General features: G+C 40.3%; 1 protein-coding gene across 2 annotated transcripts in view; it reads left to right on the forward strand.

Annotated features, from left to right (window-relative positions):
• Nucleotides 1-22,641, forward strand: part of SLC27A2 (solute carrier family 27 member 2) — a 52,212-nt gene that overhangs the window by 14,434 nt on the left and 15,137 nt on the right. The window contains exons 2-4 of one of the 2 annotated variants that reach the window (XM_003831503.5): nucleotides 593-802; nucleotides 5,571-5,729; nucleotides 8,383-8,507. In XM_003831503.5, the coding sequence (XP_003831551.1) occupies nucleotides 593-802; nucleotides 5,571-5,729; nucleotides 8,383-8,507 (494 nt within the window). The remainder of the gene's footprint in view (nucleotides 1-592; nucleotides 803-5,570; nucleotides 5,730-8,382; nucleotides 8,508-22,641) is intronic. The other variant, XM_003831504.5, reaches the window with a different exon arrangement.

Below are 22,641 nucleotides of genomic sequence, written 5' to 3' on the forward strand. Positions count from 1 at the left end.
TCTTTTCATTTCTCTTCTCCTTCCTTAAAATTTTCTCTTTTTTTCATCTTTAGTCCTGTGTGGCACATATTAGGAATAGCCAAATTTATTTCTGGAGTATATTTAGATATATATCAGTTACACACGGATATTTCTTGGGTTTTGCCCATATGTCTATTGGTTTGCACTTGCCACAAGAAGTACAGATTTCAGCCAACCATCTGCTATGCTTGTGAAACCATCAAAACCCAACCTTCCCTCAAATATTGGAATCCTGTGATTTTTTTTTTTTCAAATGTAGTAAATTTCATGTTTAAAATGCATAATAGGGCTGGGTGCAGTGGCTCACGCCTGTAATCCCCACGCTTTGGGAGGCCAAAATGGGAGAATTGCTTGAGGCCAGGAGTTCAAGACCAGCCTGGTCAACATAGACCCCATCTCCATTAAAATAATAATAATAATATAAAATGCATAACGATAAGCATCATTTGTCATGCCCACACATTTAAGCAAAAAATTATGCTGAAAATAAAATTATGATGCTTGTGGAAGCACTAATAGAACTTTAATAGACTGATTTAGTTTGTTTTGATTTTTTTCTTATTAAATTAAGAACTACAAGCAGCTGTCGAAGAGATACTGCCAAGCCTTAAAAAAGATGATGTGTCCATCTATTATGTGAGCAGAACTTCTAACACAGATGGGATTGACTCTTTCCTGGACAAAGTGGATGAAGTATCAACTGAACCTATCCCAGAGTCATGGAGGTCTGAAGTCACTTTTTCCACTCCTGCCTTATACATTTATACTTCTGGAACCACAGGTAAAAATAAAGGGGGGATTCTCCAAAAAAATTAATCTGAAGGAGTTAAATGTTGACACAGGTTTTCAAATCTCTTTCTTTGGCAAAACGTATTGGGTAACTAATACTTCAGGAGATTTAGTTATTTGCCTGTGGGAACTGATCTTATTTCATAGCATGTGATCCCATTTGGGTTTCTCCAAGCTATGCATATTTTCCCCCAGTTGGTATAGAACAGATAAAGAGGTTAACCAAGAACTACAGAAGTAGTTATGATGATGAATGAGATTTGGCACTGAATGGGTAGTTGGAATTTTTTTTCATGCTTGTTGTATTTTGATTATATTACATCCAGAGTCCATATAGACTGTATAATTGATTATAAATGGAACACAGGAGAAGACCAGTGAACAATGAGGGGGTTCTATTTATATAAATGTTTTAACCATTATCTTCCCATGCAACACTGATTTGGAGCTGTTTGGTGCTGTGGATGTGGGGTGGCTGTAGCATAAGACCTAAAATACTGTATTTCATCAAATCTAGGATGCCTTCAACTATAAGCTGCACCATTATGAGCCACTAAGAAGAAACACTGCCAATTAACAATGTTATGGGAACACTGCTGTATGGAAGAAGCAATATTAAGGGTAGCATGTGTACTAGGCATTCTTCAAGGAGCTTTACAACATTTGTTGATAAGATTCTGCCCCCACTCTTGACATCGGTACTCTTTTTACTTCCATTTTAGAGATTCAGAAAATGATGCTTAGAGAGGTTAAGAACTTCCCAAGGTAAGCATTAGAACTGTCAGGATTCACCTTGCAGGCTGATTCCACAGCTCACACAATTGACAGCTCTACCCCAGTACCTTCTTGTTTATTCGTGTGATAGATATTTAGTGTCTGCCTACTACAGGCCAGGAAGACCAAAATGTAATAATATGAAGCCTGAGGGATATATTTAAAAGAAGGACAGGAAGCCAGCCCCAGCATGCCGATTATTATTATTAATATTGGAAAATTGAATCTATGAGTCTTTTACCTCTGTTGATTAAAATTTTAATTTAATTTAAGCAGGTAATACAGGTCTTCTCCTTGTTAAATAATCAATAGACCAGGATAAAATTTCCTTGAGCCTTTTATCTCAGCTGCAGCTGACAGGAACTGTCTCCTTCACCTGGACAGGCCCTCAGCACCCATCTGAGCTCACAGTTCCTGGACCTGAGTTTAACCTGATTGTTGACTTCACTTCATACAGTCACTTTTGCTAAGTATTTAAGTAAATGAGAGGAAGCCAGGAATGACATATTAAAGCTGGTGCCCAAAACATAATGTCTATCTTTTTTTTTTATTTTTATTGCCAGGCCAACAGAAAGGTGAGATGGCACAATTAACCAATTGCTTCTGCTGCATGCAGACACTCCCTTAACATATGGGACTTTTATCATCATTTCTTAATAGAATGGTAAAATTAAATTGTAAATGTTTATAACTTTGTTACAGTGCATGTTTTCACAGTCAAATAGAAAACCCCTTTTATTGGGAGGCCGAGGCAGGCAGATCACGAGGTCAGGAGATCAAGACCATGCTGGCTAACATGGTGAAACCCCATCTCTACTAAAAGTACAAAAAATTAGCCAGGTGTGGTAGCGGGCACCTGTAGTCCCAGCTACTCAGGAGGCTGAGGCAGGAGAATGGCATGCATGAACCAGGGAGGCGGAGCTTGCAGTGAGCCGAGATTGCGCCACTGCGCTCCAGCCTGGGCGACAGAGCGAGACTCTGTCTTAAAAAAAAAAAAAAAGAAAGAAAAAAAAAGAAAACCCCTTTTAGGGAGAAAAAAGAGAATGAGCATCCTCTGATTTAATCTCATAAGTCAGAATTTATATTTAATTGGAAGACAATTAGAAGGGTGTTTATTTTACTTTTTTCATTTTCTCTGAATCAAATATTTGCTAGGCCAAGCACAGTGGCTCACATCTACAATCTCAGAACTTTGGGAGGCCAAGGCAGGAGGATCACTTGAGCCCAGGAGTTTGAGACCAGGCTGGGCAACATAGCGAGACCACATCTTTACAAAAACATTAAAAAATTAGCTGGCATAGTGGTACAACTTGTAGTCCTAGCTACTTGGGAGACTGAGGTGGGAGGATCACTTGAGCCCAGGAGTCTGAGGCTACAGTGACGTGCCACTACACCCCATGCTGGGTGACAGAGCAAGGCACTGTCTGTAGAAAAAAAATAGTGCTAAGTTACTCTTGTAAATATTAATTAAAAGAATTTGTTTAAACAGTTGGAGAATAAATGTTCCTGCTCCTCAAAGGAAGTCATTAGCACAAAATTATATAATAGTTACCAGATATTCTCATTTATTCATTAATACAAAATCTTAATTTAGGAAAGTTCTGAAAGTACTTCAAGGCAACAAAGATGAGCATTTCTTTTAAAAAAATTCAGAGGCCAGGCATGATGGCTCATATCTATAATCTCAACACTTTGGGGCCAAGATGGGAGGCTCACTTGAAGCCAAGAGTTCAACATCAGTCTGGGCAATAAAGCAAGACCTTGTCTCTACAAAAAATATAAATAAACAGCCAGGCATGGTGGTGCACACCTGTGGTCCCAGATACCTGGGGGGCTGAGACAGGAGGATCACTTGACCGGAGGCTGTGGTGAGCCTTGAACACCACTACACTCCAGCCTGGCAACAGAGCAAAAGCCTATCTCAAAAATAATAATAATAATAATAATAATAATAATACATAAAACAAAACAAAAAACTGGCCCATTGTCAAAGAAAATGAATTTTGAATTGTGTTTACAATAATGGTAGGTTGCTAGCCATATTTGTGTGCCTTGTAACAAGTTGCTGCTATTTGGGCACTATCTGGTGAAGGTACCACCAAGTATTGAAGAATCTGAGTCAACAGAGATCTGTCTTCCTCTTCACGAAGTCTGCTTACCCACTCAGATCTTAAACTCTTAGTCCCCTTCCCAGTGACTTCATGCCCTCCCCAATTGAACTGTTCTTCCATGGGAAACAATATAAGCATACACTTACAGAAGAAAATCTTACAAAAAACGTACATAAATTATGGTTAAGAAAGTGCAAGCACATTTAGTCTAATGTACTAAAACTACACTGAGATACGGTTTTTCACCTTTCAGACTGGCAAAGGCCCCAACATTTAAGAGCACACATTGACAAGGCTAGGAGGAAACAGGCACACTCATGTATTGCTGATAGGAGAATGAATGGGGACAGCCCTTATAACTGGCAATGTGGAAGTTATCTATCAAAATTACAAAGACTCTTTTTTTGAGGCAGAAACTCATTCTGTTGCCCAGGCTGGAGTACAGTGGCAGGATCAGGGCTCAGTGTAGCCTCAACCTCCTGGGTTCAGGCGATCCTCCCACCCAAGTAGCTAGGACTACAGGTGCATACCACCACACCCAGCTAATTTGTTTTACTTTTTGTAGAGGAGGGGTCTCACTGTGTTGCCCAGACTGGTGCTGAACTCCTGAACTCAAGCGATCCTCCTGCCTCAGCCTCCCAAAGTGCTGGGATTACAGGACTGGCCAACTTTTATCTTTTGACACAACAATCTCACTTCAGTGAATTTATCCAAAAGATATGGTGTCATTCATAGTGTGAATTGCCATGTGGACGAGCTTCTTCACTGCAGCATCATTTATAACAGCAAATAGTATAAATAAATTATAATACACTTATAAAAGGACTTGAAGGAGCTGAGAAAGAGAATAAATAAATGAATAAATAAGGGAAATCTCTATGTACAAACATGAACAAATCTCCAATAAACATTGTTAAGCAGCAGAGACAAAAAACATGCAAAAGAGTGTGCATATTTCTTTTTTTTTGAGATGGAGTCTTGCTCTGTCACCCAGGCTGGAGTGCAGTGGCCCTATCTCGGCTCACTGCAACCTTTGCCTCCCAGGTTCATGCCATTCTCCTACCTCAGCCTCCTGAGTAGCTAGGACTACAGGCACCCACCACCATGCCCGGCTAATTTTTTGTATTTTTAGTAGAGACGGGGTTTCACCATGTTAGCCAGGATGGTCTTGATCTCCTGACCTTGTGATCCGCCCACCTCAGCCTCCCAAAGTGCTAGGATTACAGGCGTGAGCCACCGCACCTGGCCAAGTGTGCATATTTTTTAATGGAAAAAGCAAGAACATATAAGCAAATGTTCATATTTGCTTTGTTTGTATAAAATAGTACGTAAGAAATCTCTCTGACTCTCAGCCTTCACATCTGTGGATTGGAGAATATAATTCTGTTTATGTCATACATAAACTTGTTATGGATTTTTAAAATGTCTTGCAAAGTGGTAGCCACAGAGCAGAAATTCAATGGACAGTCATTCCTCTGTTTCTGTTTCTCTTCAGATTGCTACTGTCATAACCATCTAACTCAGGAGTTAGCAATCTATGGCTTGTGGGCCAAATACAGCCTCCCACCTGTTTTTGTAAATAAAGTTTTATTGGAACACAGCCACACTCCATTTATGTATGTGTATGGCTGCTTTTGACTACAATAGCAGAGTTCAGTTGTTGCAGCAGAGATTGTATGACCCACAAAGCCCAAAACATTTACTCTCTGGTCCTTTATAGAAAACATTTGTCAACTCCTGGACTAACTGGTCATGGCCCTTCCCAGTGCAATTCTCAAAATACAGGATGATGAATCTTCCTAAGCCAGATCTCTCTCCTACACTGTAAATGCCCAATCTTGGTTAACTCATGCCTTCTCTTGTATATTTACAAAGGTCTTCCAAAAGCAGCCATGATCACTCATCAGCGCATATGGTATGGAACTGGCCTCACTTTTGTAAGCGGATTGAAGGCAGATGATGTCATCTATATCACTCTGCCCTTTTACCACAGTGCTGCACTACTGATTGGCATTCATGGATGTATTGTGGCTGGTAAGCTTTTTCTACAAAATGTTGGAGGCGAGTGCACATTTACATTTTCTCACAAGGAACAGTAATACAAAATTTGGCTACATTGCTGTCTGCTAGGAACAGTTTTCAATTTTGCATTAACAATAAGGCAATTTGAATCACATATTACAAGCAAGCATCTAAAATAATCTGTTTTTCATGCCTGCCTATCTAATAATGTAATGCTATAATTGTTCAGTATATCAAGAGACAAACTCCTTTAAAATATTTTAGGGCTGAGTGCAATGGCTCACACCTGTATTCCCAGCACTTTGGGAGGCCAAGGCAGGAGGACTGCTTGAGGCCAGGAGTTCAAGACCAGCCTGGGCAACATAGCAAACCTCATCTCTAAAAAAAAAAAAAAAATTATATATATATATATATATATATATATATATATATATATATATATATATACACACACATAGCCAGGCATGGTGGCTCAAGTCTGTAGTCCCAGCTACCCAGGAGGCTGAAGTAGAAGAATTGCTTGAGTCCAAGAGTTCAAGATTGCAGTGAGCTGTGATTGCACCACTGCACTCCAGCCTGGGTGACAGAGTGAGACCTTGACTGTAAAAAAAAAAAATTTAGGTTATGACACTTGAGTCTTAGATTCTATGTCATGTCATTTCCATCTTTAGAAACTTGCATGTTAATCTCCATCAGCTTTAAACTTCTGCAGTTGTGTGCACTCTTCTGTAATCTCCCATTTCCACAGCTTTTCAGCTCTACTAGAAGGAGAGAAGATGGCAACTCCATCAGAATACTTGGCTTGGCTTGGCTTGTCATCTCTTCTGTTTCCTTCTCAGACTTTACTATTCAAATTGGAGTTGCCATCCTCTCTCCTTCCAGGAGGATTCATGTCACTTGTATACATTACCGCAAAGTTCAATAGCCAACTCTTCCAGGAAGCTATATGTAACTTTCTGACTGAGCTAAATAAACAACTTTTTCTCTCATGTGGCATTTCATTTTAAATAATCATATATGTATATATAAAAATATATACACATATGTATATACACACACATATATGCGTGTGTGTATATGCATGCATGTTATGGATGGATATTTGTGTCCCCCAAAAATATATATGTTGAAATCCTAACCCCCAATATGATGGTATTAGCAGGTAGGGCCTTTGGGAAGTAATTGGGTCATGAGAGTAGTGCCTTCATGAAAGGTAGTGCCCTTATCAGAACAGGAGACAGCCAGCTTCTTTCCTGACTCTGTTCTGTTCCATGTAAGGACACAGGGAGATGATGACCATCCCCAAACCAGGAAAAATGCCCTCACCAGACACCAGACACCTTGATCGGGACTTCCCAGCCTCCAGAACTGCAAGAGATAAATGTTGTTTAAGCCACCCATCTGTACTATTTTGTTATAGCAGCTCAAACACACACACACACACACACACACACACACACACACAATCCAAAAATTTGAAATCCAAAATGCTCCAAAATCTGTAACTTTTTAAGCACCAGGACACCACAAGTGGAAAATACTACACATAAGTACTTAACACAAACTTTGTTTTATGCACAAAGTTATTTAAAATATTGCATGAATGGGCCAGGCACAGTGGCTTATGCCTGTAATCCCAGCACTTTGGGAGGTTGAGGTGGGCGAATCACTTGAGGTCAGGAGTTTGAGACCAGCCTGGTCAACGTGGCAAAACCCCATCCCTTCTTAAAAAATACAAAAATTAGCCAGGCATGATGGTGTCCACCTGTAATCCCAGCTACTTAGAGGCTGAGGCACGAGAACCCACAAGGCAGAGGTTGCAGTGAGCCAAGATTTCACCACTGCACTCCAGCCTGGGCAATAGAGTGAGACCCGGGCCAGGTACGGTGGCTCACGCCTGTAATCTCAGCACTTTGGGAGGCCGAGGGGGACAGATCACGAGGTCAGGAGATTGAGACCATCCTGGCTAACACAGTGAAACCCCTTCTCTACTAAAAATACAAAAAATTTGCCAGGTGTGGTGGCACGTGCCTGTAATCCCAGCTACTCAGGAGGCTGAGGCAGGAGAATCACTTGAACCTGGGGGGCGGGTGTTGCAGTGAGTCGAGATGGCACCACTGCACTCCAGCCTGGGTGACAGAGCAAGACTCTGTCTCAAAAAAAGAAAAAAAAAATAGAGCAAGACTCTGTCTCAAATATATATATATAAAATACATATATACGTATGTGTGTGTGTATATATATATAATATATGTATGTGTGTGTATATATATGTATGTGTGTATATATATATACTTGAGACAGAGTCTCACTCTATTTATACATATATTTAGTATATATATAATATAATATATATATATATATTGCATGAAATCTCTTTCCCTCTCCCCTCCCTCCCTCTTAGGACCTCATTTGAATCTCTTACTGCAAGCTAACTTTTATTAAAATGACCTTTGTATGAGTCTTCTCCTCCATAGATTGGAAGCCCCTATCGAACAAAACCATGTCTTACTAATTTTTTGCATTTGAATATAAGGTACTCAATACTTGTTTGCAAATATAATTTATTTTTAAATTTCTACCTTTCAAAGTTGACAAATTAAACATAACTGGGAGAATTTTTTCCACCATTTCTTTCTTGACACTTTCTGTGCTTTCTCTGTAGGTGCTACTCTTGCCTTGCGGACTAAATTTTCAGCCAGCCAGTTTTGGGATGACTGCAGAAAATACAACGTCACTGTCATTCAGTATATCGGTGAACTGCTTCGGTATTTATGCAACTCACCACAGGTAGCACTCCCCCCGTTTTACTATCATTTTGAAATGGGTAAGATGGAAATTCAAGTCACTTTGGGTTGTGCTAGGCTTCAACTGATTTGCATATATCAGTTTTGAGTTTAGGATACAATTATCATGATAAAGTACTTGGCACTATACCTACCATATAGAGGGGACTTAGTAGGTGGGAGTTAATATTATTATTATGATGATGATTATTTCCTGCCTTTTTACTTGTTTTCACATCTTACTCCCCACCTAGCATATCCTGCATTTCCCCCTCTGCTTACTAAAAGCCATTGTCAAAGCCCAGTTCAAATGATACCTCATACATTAAACCTATTTGGGTCACTCCAACAAAAGTCATTACTCTTCTCCCCTACGTCATTTTATTTCTACCCTCTGTGGCCCTTGTCATGTTGCAGGAGTTTGTGTTCATGTCTCCCATCCTTCCTTGGCTGTAATATCTTTGATGGCTGGAACCACATCTTGTCTCCTTGTTTTCTGTTATACCGAAGGCATACAGGAAACTTTTACTTAATGCTGTTTAATAAATAAATCTCTGTGTGACTTTGAAACCAGCCAGCCAAGTCTGTCACCAAGCTGGGAACAGATGCCCCAGGGCATCTCCAATGGCCTTGGATCTGCCCTGTTTGCAGATGTTCAGCTCTCGATGGGGTTGTTCTCAAGAGCTCCTCCTGCCCAGTCCCTCAACTCTCATCAGAGATCTGGTATCAGATAGGATTTATCAATGGTGGCACTGCTGACATTTTGGGCTTTTAATTCTTTGCCGTGCGGACTTATTCTGTGCATTGTAGAGTGTTTAGCACCCTTTGGACTTTGCCCACGAGATGCCGGTAGTAACCTCCCCACCTCCCCAGGTCATGATCATCAAAATGTCTCCAGAAACTGCCAAATGTCCCTTGGCAGGCAAATGCTACCCTAGTTGAGAACCACTGTACTAGACAATGCAGTAAACTCACCAGATTCTAATCCCTTTCACCAGATTCTAGTTCCTTTATTCAGTCAGTTTAAACTCAAAGGATCACTAAGTTGATAAATTGCTATTGATAAGCACCTGTTGTACTCACCTAACATACCAGCTGCCGTGTGACGCAGAAAGAAGTGTCAGATGCTCTTCCCCCAGGTCTCTCTCACCTCACTTTACTCAGTCTCTGCCCAGATGTTGCCTCATTAGAAGACAGCCCTGTTCTGCTAATAATCAAACATATCATCTGCCCCTCACTGTCCAGCTTGTCACTGCATTTCATGGCACCTGTCACTCCTGACATAGTAAAGGTTTATGTGATTATTGTCTGCCCCCCCTCGCCCCAATTAAATGAAAGCCGCATATGAGCAAGGGCTCTGTCCACTACCAGATCTACGGCACCAAGATCTGTAAATGACACATCATAGGCATCAACAGATTTTGTGGACTGAACCTCTAAATCCTTGCCCCTGAAAAATGTGTAGTTGAGTTGAGGGAGCTAAAATGTTTCCCCAAAATGTTTGGGCTTAGCACATATTATTCTGATTTTTTGGCATATTCAATAGATTCTCGAGGATCATCATTAGCAGTGAGTTGGGTTAAGGTATTTTCCACAGCAGTTCTGTTCATGTCATTATTGAATTTTTTTCACATTAATATTCCACGTGGCCCCCAAGATAGCATGTCTCTCTATTAAAATCCAGAAATCCATATGGGGCCCTTCTGCTGGGCTTTTCTTCTCTACCTTAAAGGCACCCCTTTGTCAGTTAGAAAATCTCCTGGGGAGTGTGTGTTGTTTCTGTATGTCCTAATGGGAGCTTCCTTTGGACTGGATGAAAATAAATGTTTGTGTGTAGCTGTCTTCAGGCCCACACATATCCACATATACACATGCACACATACACACATGCATGCACTCTCCCAGTTTTTCTCTTACTGTTGTCTCAAATACTGGAAAACAAAGACAATTTCACTGGGGTTTTACAACTTCAAAATATACTATGATTTAATGCATAATCTTGAATGACCCCTGGACTTCCTATTTGCCAGTGCTTCCCCACCCCTGAGTTCTGTTTGGAAACTATTTATAAAAAGTATAATAAAAGATCAAAGTTATCTCAAAAAAAAACCTTCAGTTAAAGATTTTTTAAAATTATAGGTCATCAGTCCAGGCACGGTGGCTCATGCCTCTAATCCCAACACTTTGGGAGGTAGAGGCAGGCAGATCATTCAAGGTCAGGAGTTCAAGACCAGCCTGGCCAACATGGAGAAACCCAGTCTCTACTAAAAATACAAAAATTAGCGGGGCTTGTTGGCACATGCCTGTAATCCCAACTACTCAGGAGGCTGAAGCAGGAGAGTCGCTTGAAAGCAGGAGGCAGATGTTGCTGTGAGCCAAGATTGCACCACTGCACTCAAGCCTGGGCGACAGAACAAGACCCTGTCTCAAAAAAAAAAAAAAAGGAAAGAAAGAAAGAAAACAATCATATGTCATTAGACAAGCAGGAGATCTATGCAAATTTTTTTTAATTTAATCATAGGTCATCATAGGAAGTAGAAAGTACAGATTGTGTGGGATGTAGGGAAAGATTATATCAAAAAGACTTTGCAAAAAAAAAAAAAAAGAATTGGATAAAAACTAGAATGAATGGGGGAAGGGCCTGGATCAATGTAATCAGGAACTTCTTCACCCTTAGAGCTGCCTAGAATACGCTGTTGCTGGAGGGACTAACCCCACCAGCGACCCCCAAGCACTGGATGCCAGAGAGGCAACCTCTGCCTTAGCAGAACAGCTAAACCAAGTAACACCCATCCACAGACATACATGGCCCAGCTCATCAGGAGAATCTGGGGCCAGTGTTGGGAGGTAGAAGCCACTGTGCTTCTCTGCCCTCTTCTTAACCATATTCAGTAGCTTCTCTAGTAGAGCAGGGGGCTATGGAGAATGCTTCCAGCCATGCTCGGGTCAGTGGTTCAGATTTGGCCCCAGGTACTTAAAGTAGTGCTGAGAGCAAGTACTCTGGAGTTAGTCGGCCTGCATTCTGACTCTGGCATTGGAGCAGGATAGTTAACCTCTCTAAATCTCAGCTTCCCATCAGCCAACAAGGAGATAATAGTACCTACCTCACATGGGGTCTATGAAGACAACCTGAGATGATATATGTAAACCACATAGTAGCTGGAACTTAGTAAATTCTCAACACATGTTGCCATTATTATCATTATCACTTTCCATGCCTAACAGTGTGTAGCTCATAATAAGTACCCCATACATATTTGTTGAATGAATCAATGAAAATTCTGCCCACTTACACAAAGGAAGAAATAAGGGAAAACATTCTACTTAGTTAATCACTCTCATCTGAGGTTGAGTAGGGGATGGGATAGCAAAGCTACTGACTTAAGTGATTTTTAAAATATTATAATGAATATTTTCTATTTTGCCATCTTCCCGCATTGTATTTGGGCCTTTGCTTTCAAAGCGACTGTTTGTAATGAAAGGCCATTCTGATTCATTTCTTGCAGTGTATGGTTGTCAGCTCCCATTCGGTTTTTGTAGTTGCCTAAAAACAATGTCATCTAGGGAAAGTTATTTATTGGAGCATGATATTGCTAAAGCTCAGTGTTTCTTTCCTCCAGTTACAGACTGAAGCTACAGTCTGTACTGGACAAGGCTCCAGTACAGGGGTCTCAATGAGGCTTTATGACACCTGCTGGAGTGTGGGAGGAGGAAGACAGAAAGGGAACCAAAAAAGAGTTCCAGGGGCCACACATAGAACCATGATATTTGGAAGGAGAAATAATATTGGCCAGAACCCTGAAAAAGCTGAATAGATTCAACTTACCTCTAGTGTTGACTGCGTCCCCCCAGAATTAGATAACCTCTGTGGTCCCTTCTAGCCTAAAATTTCTGTCTCTGCATCAGCTTCATTCTGTTCAAAAAAGAGAATGGATGGATCTGTTGCAGCACAGAGTGGAGAATGGCCAATATGACTGGGGCCCAAGACAGAGGGAGGCCAAAAGAAAGAGGGAAGGGGAGCAGAATCAGGAAGGTTCGCCAGGGAAGGTGGGCTTTGACGAGTACGGAGAAGTTCTGCAGCCAGGCAAGAAAAGAAGGGCTTCTGGCTAGCAGGAAAATCACGTGAGCAGTGAGATGAAGGACCCAGCACACTGGGAACTGCAAGCAGTCTGGCAGGAGGTGAAGCTGAGGGGCTGAGTCAGGTGGCAAGGGCTTTACTCTGCTGAGACTCAAATGTGAACATGACAAGCCATGACTAAAGGGCCTTACATGGAAGAGCAATGTGGGAGATGGCATTTTTAGACAGTCCTTTTGGCTACGATGTGAGAATACACAGAAGGATGAAGGGCCTCTTCTGTAAAGCAAACAGGTGGAGCCTTGTCCAGGCAGAAGTGTAACATATTAATTATTAAGAACAGGGACTCTGGAGTTTTTCTAAGGTGATAAAGACCTTCTTCCCTTTCACCTCTTGGAAGTCACCCCAAAACAAGGCGATGAGAAAAACACACACAAGCACCATCATCTCAGAAACTAAGAGACATTGCAACCATGAACTACATAGTATAGGAAGCTAAAAGATAACAGTGACTGACATAGTAGGCTGAGAAGGGTGAAACTTAAAAGGCAAGTCCCAACAGGAAGGAAGCCAGTTGCCTTCCTGAAGGCTGAGAAATTGCAGGCTTTGAATACAGCTGAAGGTGGGATGAAGTGTCAGACTTAAAACAGGGGAGTTATTTGAAAATCTGTGTAAGAAGTAAAATACGGAGGACGGGATCATGGCGAGCGGGAGGCAGGACTAGATTGTGGCTCCAGACAGAGCAGCATGAGAGGCTCACATTGTGAATTTTAGCTCCAGCTTGACTGCAAGAACTAACCAGCAACCCCAAGAGGGCCCACAGACCCTCTGAAAGAAGTGGACTGCTCCTAGAGGACCCGGGAGACACCCCAAATACTGTGATCGCCCCAACTGCAGAAGTGGGAAAGGGAGACCCTCATCTCCTGAACACATACTGGAGAAGCTGAAGGTCTGTTTGTAGAACTTCCCGACTTTACCTGGAAGTTAGAGAGCCAAACCGAGCAAAATACAAAGGTAGAGGAAGCTGCAGAAAGAACAAGTAGAAGAAAGAAATTCAGAGCTCAAAGTCAAGGTCTTTGAATTAACCCAATAAATAAAGACAAAGAAAAAATAATAAGGAAATATGAACAAAGCCTCCAAGAAGTCTAGGATTAAAAGACCAAACCTAAGAATACTTGATGTTCCTGAGGAAGAAGACAATTCTAAACACTTGAAAAACATATTTGGGTGAATAATTGAGGAAAACTTCCAAGCCTTGCTAGACCTAGACATGCAAATACATGAAGCACAAAGAACACCTGGGAAATTCATCACATAAAGATCTTTGCCTAGGCACATTGTCATCAGGTTATCCAAAGTTAAGACCAAGGAAAGAATCTTAAGAGCTGTGAGACAGAAACACCTGGTAACCTACAAAGGAAAACCTATTAGATTAACAGATTTCTCAGCAGAAACCCTACAAGCTAGAAGGGATTGGGGCCCTATCTTCAACCACCTCAAACAAAACAAGTGTAAGCCAAGAATTTTGTATCCAGCAAAACTAAGCATCATATATGAAGAAAAGATACAGTTGTTTTCAGACAAACAAATGCTGAGAGAATTCGCCATTACCACGTTACCACTACAAGACCTGCTAAAAGAAGCTCTAAATCTTGAAACAAATCCTGCAAACACATCATAACACAACCTCTTTACAGTATAAATCACACAAGACCTATAAAACAAGAATACAAGTAAAAAAGCAAATAACAAAAAAACAAAAGTTCACAGGCAACAAAGAGCATGATGAAAGCAACAGTACCTCACATTTCAATACTAACATTGAATGTAAATGGCCTAAATGCTCCACTTAAAAGATACAGAACTGCAGAATGGATAAGAACTCACCAACCAACTGCTGCCTTCAGGAGACTCACCTAGCACATAAGGACTCATCACATAAACTTAAAGTAAACAGGTAGAAAAAGGCATTTCATGTGAAAGGACATGAAAAGTGAGCAGAGGTAGCTATTCCTATATCAGACAAAACAAACTTTAAAGCAACAGTGGTTAAAAGAGACAAACAGAACAGTGTAGAATTGTAAAAGGCCTTGTCCAGCAGGAAAATATCACAATCCTAAATATATATGCACCTAACACTGGAGCTCCCAAGTTTATAAAGCAATTGCTACTAGACCTAAGAAATAAGATAGACAGCAACACAATAACAGTGGGAGACTTCAATACTCCACTGACAGCACTAGACAGGTCATCAAGACAGAAAGTCAACAAAGAAACAATGGATTTAAACTATACTTTGGAACAAATGGACTTAACAGATATATACAGAACATTTCATCCAACAGCAGCAGAATACACATTCTATTCAACAGCGCATAACTTTCTAACTTTCACCAAGATAGACCACATGGTAGCCCATAAAATGAACTTCAATAAATTTAAGAAAATTGAAGTTATATCCAGCACTGTCTCAGACCACAGTGGAATAAAACTGGAAATTAACTCCAAAGGAACCTTCAAAACCATGTAAATACAGGGAAATTAAATAACCTGCTCCTGAATGAGCATTGGGTCAAAAACAAAATCAAGACAGAAATGAAAAAATTCTTCAAACTGAACGACAATAATGACACAACCCATCAAAACCTCTGGGATACAACAAAGGCGGTGCTAAGAGGAATCTTCATAGCCCTAAATGCCTATAACAAAAACACTGAAAGAACACAAACAGACAATCTAAGGTCACACCTCAAGAAACTAGAGAAACAAGAACAAACCAAACCCAAACCCAGCAGAAGAAGGGAAATAACCAAGATCAGAGCAGAACTAAATGAAATTGAAACAAACAAACAAAAAAAAAAAAGATAAATGAAACAAAAAGCTGGTTCTTTGAAAAGATAAAATTGATAGACCATTAGTAAGATTAACCAAGAAAAGAAGAGAAAAAATCCAAATAACCTCACTAAGAAACAAAACAGGAGATATTACAACTAACACCACTGAAATACAAAAGATCATTCAAGGCTACTATGAACACCCTTATGCACATAAACTAGAAAACCTAGAAGAGCTGGATACATTCCTGGAAAAAATACAACCCTCCTGGCTTAAATCAGATTAAATCAGAATTAGATACCCTGGAACAGACCAGTAACAAGCAGCAAGATTGAAATGGTAATTTAAAAATTACCGACAAAAAAAAGTCCAGGACCAGATGGATTCACAGCAGTATTCTACCAGATGTTCAAAGAAGAATTGGTACCAATTCTTTTGACACTATTCCACAAGATAGAGAAAGAAGGAACCCTCCCTAATTCATTCCATAGAGCCAGAATCACCCTAATACCAAAACCAGAAAGGACATAACCAAAAAAGAAAACTGCAGACCAATATCCTTCATGAACACAGATGCTAAAATCCTTAACAAAATACTAGCTAGCCAAATCCAACAACATATCAAAAAGATAATCCACCATGATCAAGTGGGTTTCATGCCAGGGATGCAGGGATGGTTTCACATATGCAAGTCAATAAATGTGATACAACACATAAACAAAATGTAAAAAATCACATGATAATCTCAATAGGTGCAGAAAAAGCATTCAACAAAATCCAGCATCTCTTTATGATTAAAACTCTCAGCAAAATCGGCATACAAGGGACATACCTTAAAGTAATAAAACCCACCTATAATAAACCCACTGCCAACATAATACTGAATGGGGAAAAGTTGAAAGCATTCCCCCTGAGAACTGGAACAAGACAAGGATGCCCACTCTCACCACTCCTCTTTAACATAGTACTGGAAGTCCTAGCCAGACCAATCAGACAAGAGAAAGAAATATAGGGCATCCAAATCAGTAAAGAGGAAGTCAAACTGTCACTGCTTGCTGACGATATGATCATTTACCTTGAAAACTCTTAAGGACTCCTCTAGAAAGTTCCTAGGACTGATAAAAGAATTCAGCATAGTTTCCAGATACAAGATTAATGTACACAAATCAGTAGCTCTTCTATACACCAACAGCGACCAAGCAAAGACTCAAATCCAGAACTCAACCCCTTTTACAATAGCTGCAAAAAAAATAAAATACCTAAGAATATATCTAACCAAGGAGTCAAAAGGCCTCTACATAAAACTACAAAATGCTGCTGAAAGTAATCATAAACTAAACAACAAATGGAAACATATCCCATGCTCATGGCTGGGTAGAATCAATATTGTGAAAATGACCATACTGCCAAAAGCAATCTACAAATTCAATGCAATCCCATCAAAATACCACCACCATCCTTCACAAAATTAGAAAAAAAAAATTCTAAAATTCATATGGAACCAAAAAAAGAGCCCGCATAGCCAAAGCAAGACTAAGCAAAAAGAACAAATCTGGAGGCATTACATTACCCCACTTCAAACTATACTATAAGGCCATAGTCACCAAAACAGCATGGTACTGGTATAAAAACAGGCATGTAGACCATTGCCACAGAATAGAGAACCCAGAAATAAAGCTAAATACTTACAGTCAACTGACCTTCGACAAAGTAAACAAAATCATAAAGGGGGCAAAGTACACCCTATTCAACAAATGGTGTTCAGATAATTGCCAAGCCATGTGTAGAATAAAACTGGATTCTTATCTCTCACCTTATACAAAACTCAACTCAAGATGGATTAAGAACTTAAACCTGACACGTGAAACTATAAAAATTCTAGAACATAACATTGGAAAAACCCTTCTAGACATTGACTTAGGCAAGGATTTCATGACCAAGAACCCCGAAAGCAAATGCAATAAAAACAAAGATAAATAGCTAGGACCTAATTAAACTAAAGAACGTTTGCACAGCAAAAGGAACAGTCAGCAGAGTAAACAGACAACCCACGGAGTGGGAGAAAATCTTCACAATCTATACACCTGACAAAGGAATAATATCCAGAATCTACAACAAACTCAAATCAGTAAGAGAAAAACAAACAATCCCATCAAAAAGTGGGCTAAGGACATGAATAGACAATTCTCAAAAGAAGATATACAAATGGCCAATAAACATGAAAAAATGCTCAACATCACTAATGATCAGGGAAATGCAAATCAAAACTACAATGCGATACCACCTTACTCCTTCAAGAATGGCCATAATCAAAAAAATCAAAAACACCAGATGTTGGCATGGATGCAGTGAACAGGGAACACTTCTACACTACTGGTGGGAATGTAAACTAGTACAGCCACTATGGAAAACAGCGTGGAGATTCCTTAAATAACTAAAAGTAGAACTACCATTGATCCAGCAATCCCACTTACTGGATATCTACCCAGAGGAAAAGAAGTCATTATTCAAAAAAGATACTTCTACATGCATTTTTATAGCAGCACAATTCACAATTGCAAAATCGTGGAACCAACCCAAATGCCCATCAATCAACAAGTGGATAAAGAAACTGTGGTATATATATATATATATATATATATATATAGTATAGTTTGAAGTGGGGTAATGTAATGCCTCCAGATTTGTTCTTTTTGCTTAGTCTTGCTTTGGCTATGCGGGCTCTTTTTTTGGTTCCATATGAATTTTTATGGAATATATATATATATTCCATAAAAATATATATATTCCATAAATATATATATCCACGAAATATATATATTTTATGGATATATAAAATATAAATATATATATAATACATATATCCATAAATATATACCATAAAAATATATATCCATAAAAATATATATATTCCAAAAAATATATATATATTCCATAAAAAGGAATAAATTAACAGCATTTGCAGTGACCTGGATGAGACTGGAGACTATTATTCTAAGTGAAGTAACTCAGGAATGGAAAACCAGACATCGTATGTTCTTACTGATATGTGGGAGCTAAACTATAAGGAAACAAAGGCATGAGAATGATACAATAGACTTTGGGGACTTGGGGGGAAGAGTGGGAGGGGGACGAGGGATAAAAGACTACAAATATGGTGCAGTGTATACTGCTCAGGTGATGGGTGCCCCAAAATCTCACAAATCACCACTGAAGACCTTACTCATGTAACCAAATACTATCTGTACCCCCAAGAACTTATGGAAAAATAAAAATAAATAAATAAAATCTGTGTAAGAAGTAGCTGGACCTGCTATTTCCCTCTTCCACTGTGTGGGAGACAGGAGGATTTTTCTCTGGAGAGCTAAAGAAGCTTTGACTGAAGGACCCCAAGAACAGAGGAGAGCAGGGACGAGGCACTGAAAACAGAGATTAAGAAAGTATCTACGTACTAACCAGGGAGACACCCCACCAGCTCCTTTCCCCTGCACAGATACTGGAACTCCAGTAGCCAGGTTATGCTTGCAGGCAGGATATTGAAGGAGTGTAATTCTTAGGAAGAACTAAACTTTCCCGGAAAAGACATTGGACATGGGCTCACTGCCTCGTCAACCAGCAGTGCAGCCCACCTAGCAGTAGCCCCCCTACCCTTCCCCCACAGAACTGCCTAATCATCTTTCTGTTGCATTACTCTTAAATCTGAACAAACATGAAGAATCACCAAGCACCTGAGGAAAGCCTCCTACAGGAAGGATCATCAAAAGAAAAGAAGCATCAACTCAAAAAACGGAAGAGGCCAGGCATGGTGGCTCACGCCTGTAATCCCAGCACTTTGGAAGGCTGAGGTGGGCGGATCACAAGGTCAGGAGTTCAAGACCAGCCTGGCCAACATGGTGAAACCCCATCTCTACTAAAAATACAAAAATTAGCTGGGCACGGTGGTGGGCGCCAGTAATCCCAGCTACTGGGGAGGCTGAGGCAGGAGAATCATTTGAACCCGGGAGGCAGAGGTTGCATCGAGCCGAGATTGCACCATTGCACTCCAGCCTGGGTGACAGGGCGAGAGGCGAGACTCTGTCTCAAAAAAAAAAAAAAAGAAAAAACCGGGAGAAATGTTTTTAATGTATCATTAATATCCTCAGAGAGACTGGAGAAGATATTGTATCCATAAAACAAGAATAGTGTACTGTTTTAAAAGAAAAAATCAGACTTGAAAATTAAAATGATGTTTAAAAATCTTTAATTCATAGAAAAGTTGGAAGATAAAGCTGAGAAATCTTACAGAAAGTTAAAAAGATAAATTGATGGGCATAAAGGGAGAGTAGATAGGAAAATTAGAGACTGATCAAAGAGGTCCCATATATATTTAATTGGAAATCAGGAAAAGAGAATAGAGAAAGTGGAGAGGAGGAAATGATCAAAGAAATAGTACAGGAAAACATCCGAGGGCTGGACAGACTGAAAGGGCTAATGGAGTAGCCAATAAAATTAGTGCAGGAAAAAGAAATTGTGCCATGATGAAATTTAAGACTACCAAAAAAAGATAGTGAAAGTTTGTCAGTAGCAACACTGCAAGCTGAAAAACAGAGGACTGGTGCTTTCAAAATTCTAGATACAAATTATTGCCCATCTAGAATTCTATATCCAGCCAAATCATCACTCAGATATACAATATTCAGATATTCGAAGTCTCCACAAAAAAATAATAAAAATAAAATTAAAAAAACTTACCATGTACATACTCCCCTTCGGGAATTTACTAAAGAAAATATTCCATCCAAACAGAATGAAAAAAAAGCAGAGGAAAACACAGGATCAAGGAAAGAGAGACAAAGGGACCCCCCAGGCTTAGAAAATAACTAGTCCAGACTGGAGCAGAGGAGACAAAGAAGCATAATGGAAAATAGGAAATTCCATGAGCAGATAGATTTCACCATGAGGAAAATTTTAGAGGCTGTTGGAGGATAAGGGGAAACTTACAATAGAAACTAAGGAAATGAAGCAAATTGGAAGAAAGGCAATTAATTCCAGGAAAAATAAAAATTTGTTCATAGTGTATTATTTGGCTCCTCAGTGTTGTATTATGGGCAGAATAATGTGAACACTGAATATTGGTTTAACCAAAAATTGTGATACTGGAAAAATGGGAGAGAGAATAGGAAAGAACTGAATCCTCATCTACCACAATAGGAAATCTGAAATTGACGAAACAAGAGAAAGAAGTATAAGCATTTAATTTAGAAATATGCAGATAGCAAGAAGCAGCTACAAGAGTTAACTGTCTGCCTCTGGGTGGTAAACTGGGGGTGAAGGGTGGGAACAGGTAGATGGCGTGAATACAGCATTGTTCACTTAAGGGTCTTTCAGGACTATTTGTTTCTTATCTTACACTATGTGTGTGGCACTCTCTCTTTGTTGCTTTTTTTCCTTTTTTCTTTTTTTTGTGGGGGGTGGAATTTATTGGTGGGCATGAGTAAGGAGGGGCAGCACAGTGGACGCCCTCTCAAGTGCAGGGCTTTAAAAAAAAATAAGGAAAAGAGCTCTCTGAAGGCACATTGATTCAGATTTGAATCTTGGAGCAACCGTTTTGCTACCTTTGTGATCCTGGGAAAATAATTTTAAGCTTCCTGAGTCTCCATTTCCTCAATTGTAATATGAGGCAAATACTTTTATTAGCTATCACCTTTCATTGGGTTCTTTAGAAACAGGTCAACTGCCTGACCCACAGAAAAGCCTTCAATAGAAGCTTTCTGCCTGTGTTAATTACCTGGCACCCTTCATTCCTCTCTGGACATCTTGACCTCTTGCTCCTCATCAGTCCCCCAGGTGTGTTTGCATGTTTCACCTTATCTCTAATGTGAAGAAGAAGGTTTTTTTCTTGTTTAAAAAAAATAAGCTGGTGACCCTTGATCTAGAAATCAGTTCCTCTGAGGAGTAGCTTTGGTGATGGAGAAACACTGTTCGCCCTATGGGAAAGGAAAACTTGAGTCATACTCTTTCAGCCACTGGTGAGCAAAAGCTTAGGTGAGAACCAGACATCTTAGAAGCCTCCAGGATCTCCCATTTGTGCCCACAAACATTTCCAGCCTTAATCCCTTTTGCTGATGTAATAAGATTCTTCAGCTGGATGATGAAAACTGAGCCCATGGTGTTGTGATTATGAGCTCAGCTACCTGCTACTGGCAGGTGACAGCTGCACCTGTGAGGCTGGTCAGCTTCCCACACACCCAGGGTGCCTGCGGCCTCCTGCACCCTAAGCCCTGCCCTGACCCGGCCACTAATTATTGAACAGGGAGTGAGGTTTCCTGGTAGAGATTATCTATTTTACTGCCAGGATTATGCTCTATGCAAAGCACAGGTCCAGGCACTGGGGATGACATAGAGATACATGTACATTTGGCCTCAAAGGAGTTTACCATTTAATGAGGGAGATAGATAATCACCATCCAATAGACAAGGAAATAAACGAAGTGGGTAGGAGAAGGGCTGCTGGTGGGCTGCATGTGGGGTAAGTAAGACCTTGGGTCTACATGTGGGAATGCTGCCTTGGAGCTTCCATGCAAGCCTGGGAGCAGGTGAGCACCCAGTTCAGGTGATCTTCTTTAAGCAAAAGCAAGTCTTCAAATATGTGTGATGTTTTATCCTTGGGGCGGCAGTGGGAGGGGGTGGTCTCTGAATACTGACAGTCCTTATGGAAGAGGATAGTGCCTTGTGGGCAGGGTGACCCTACAATTCATTATCCAAACAGGGACACTTGAGAGTGAAGGTAATGAAAGATAACCAGCATTCCAGGACACGTATAGCCAGGGCTTGCCCTGCAAACCAGACATATGATCTCTGGACTTAACGGGAGCTTGGTAATTATAAAGCAGAGTAGAGTCAGTGACCTAGGGACCAGAAGAGAATAGATTCTGGCTGGGCACAGTGGCTCATGCCTGTAATTCCAGCACTTTGGGGGGCCGAGGCAGGAGGATAGCTTGAGGCCAGGAGTTCAAAATGAGCCTGGGCAACATAGTGAGAACTTCATCTCTACAAAATTAATAAATAAATTAGCCAGGTATGGTAGCACGCACCTGTAGTCCCAGCCACTCGTGAGGCTGAGGCAGGAGGATCGCTTGAGCCTGGGAGTTAAGGCTGCAGTAAGCCATAATTGCACCAGCCTAGGCAACGGAGCAAGACCCTGTCTCCAAAAAAAAAGAGAGAGAGAAAATAGATTCCTACTCAGTCT

The sequence above is a fragment of the Pan paniscus genome, chromosome 16 (genome assembly GCF_029289425.2).
Source record: "Pan paniscus chromosome 16, NHGRI_mPanPan1-v2.0_pri, whole genome shotgun sequence".
NCBI lineage: Eukaryota > Metazoa > Chordata > Mammalia > Primates > Hominidae > Pan > Pan paniscus.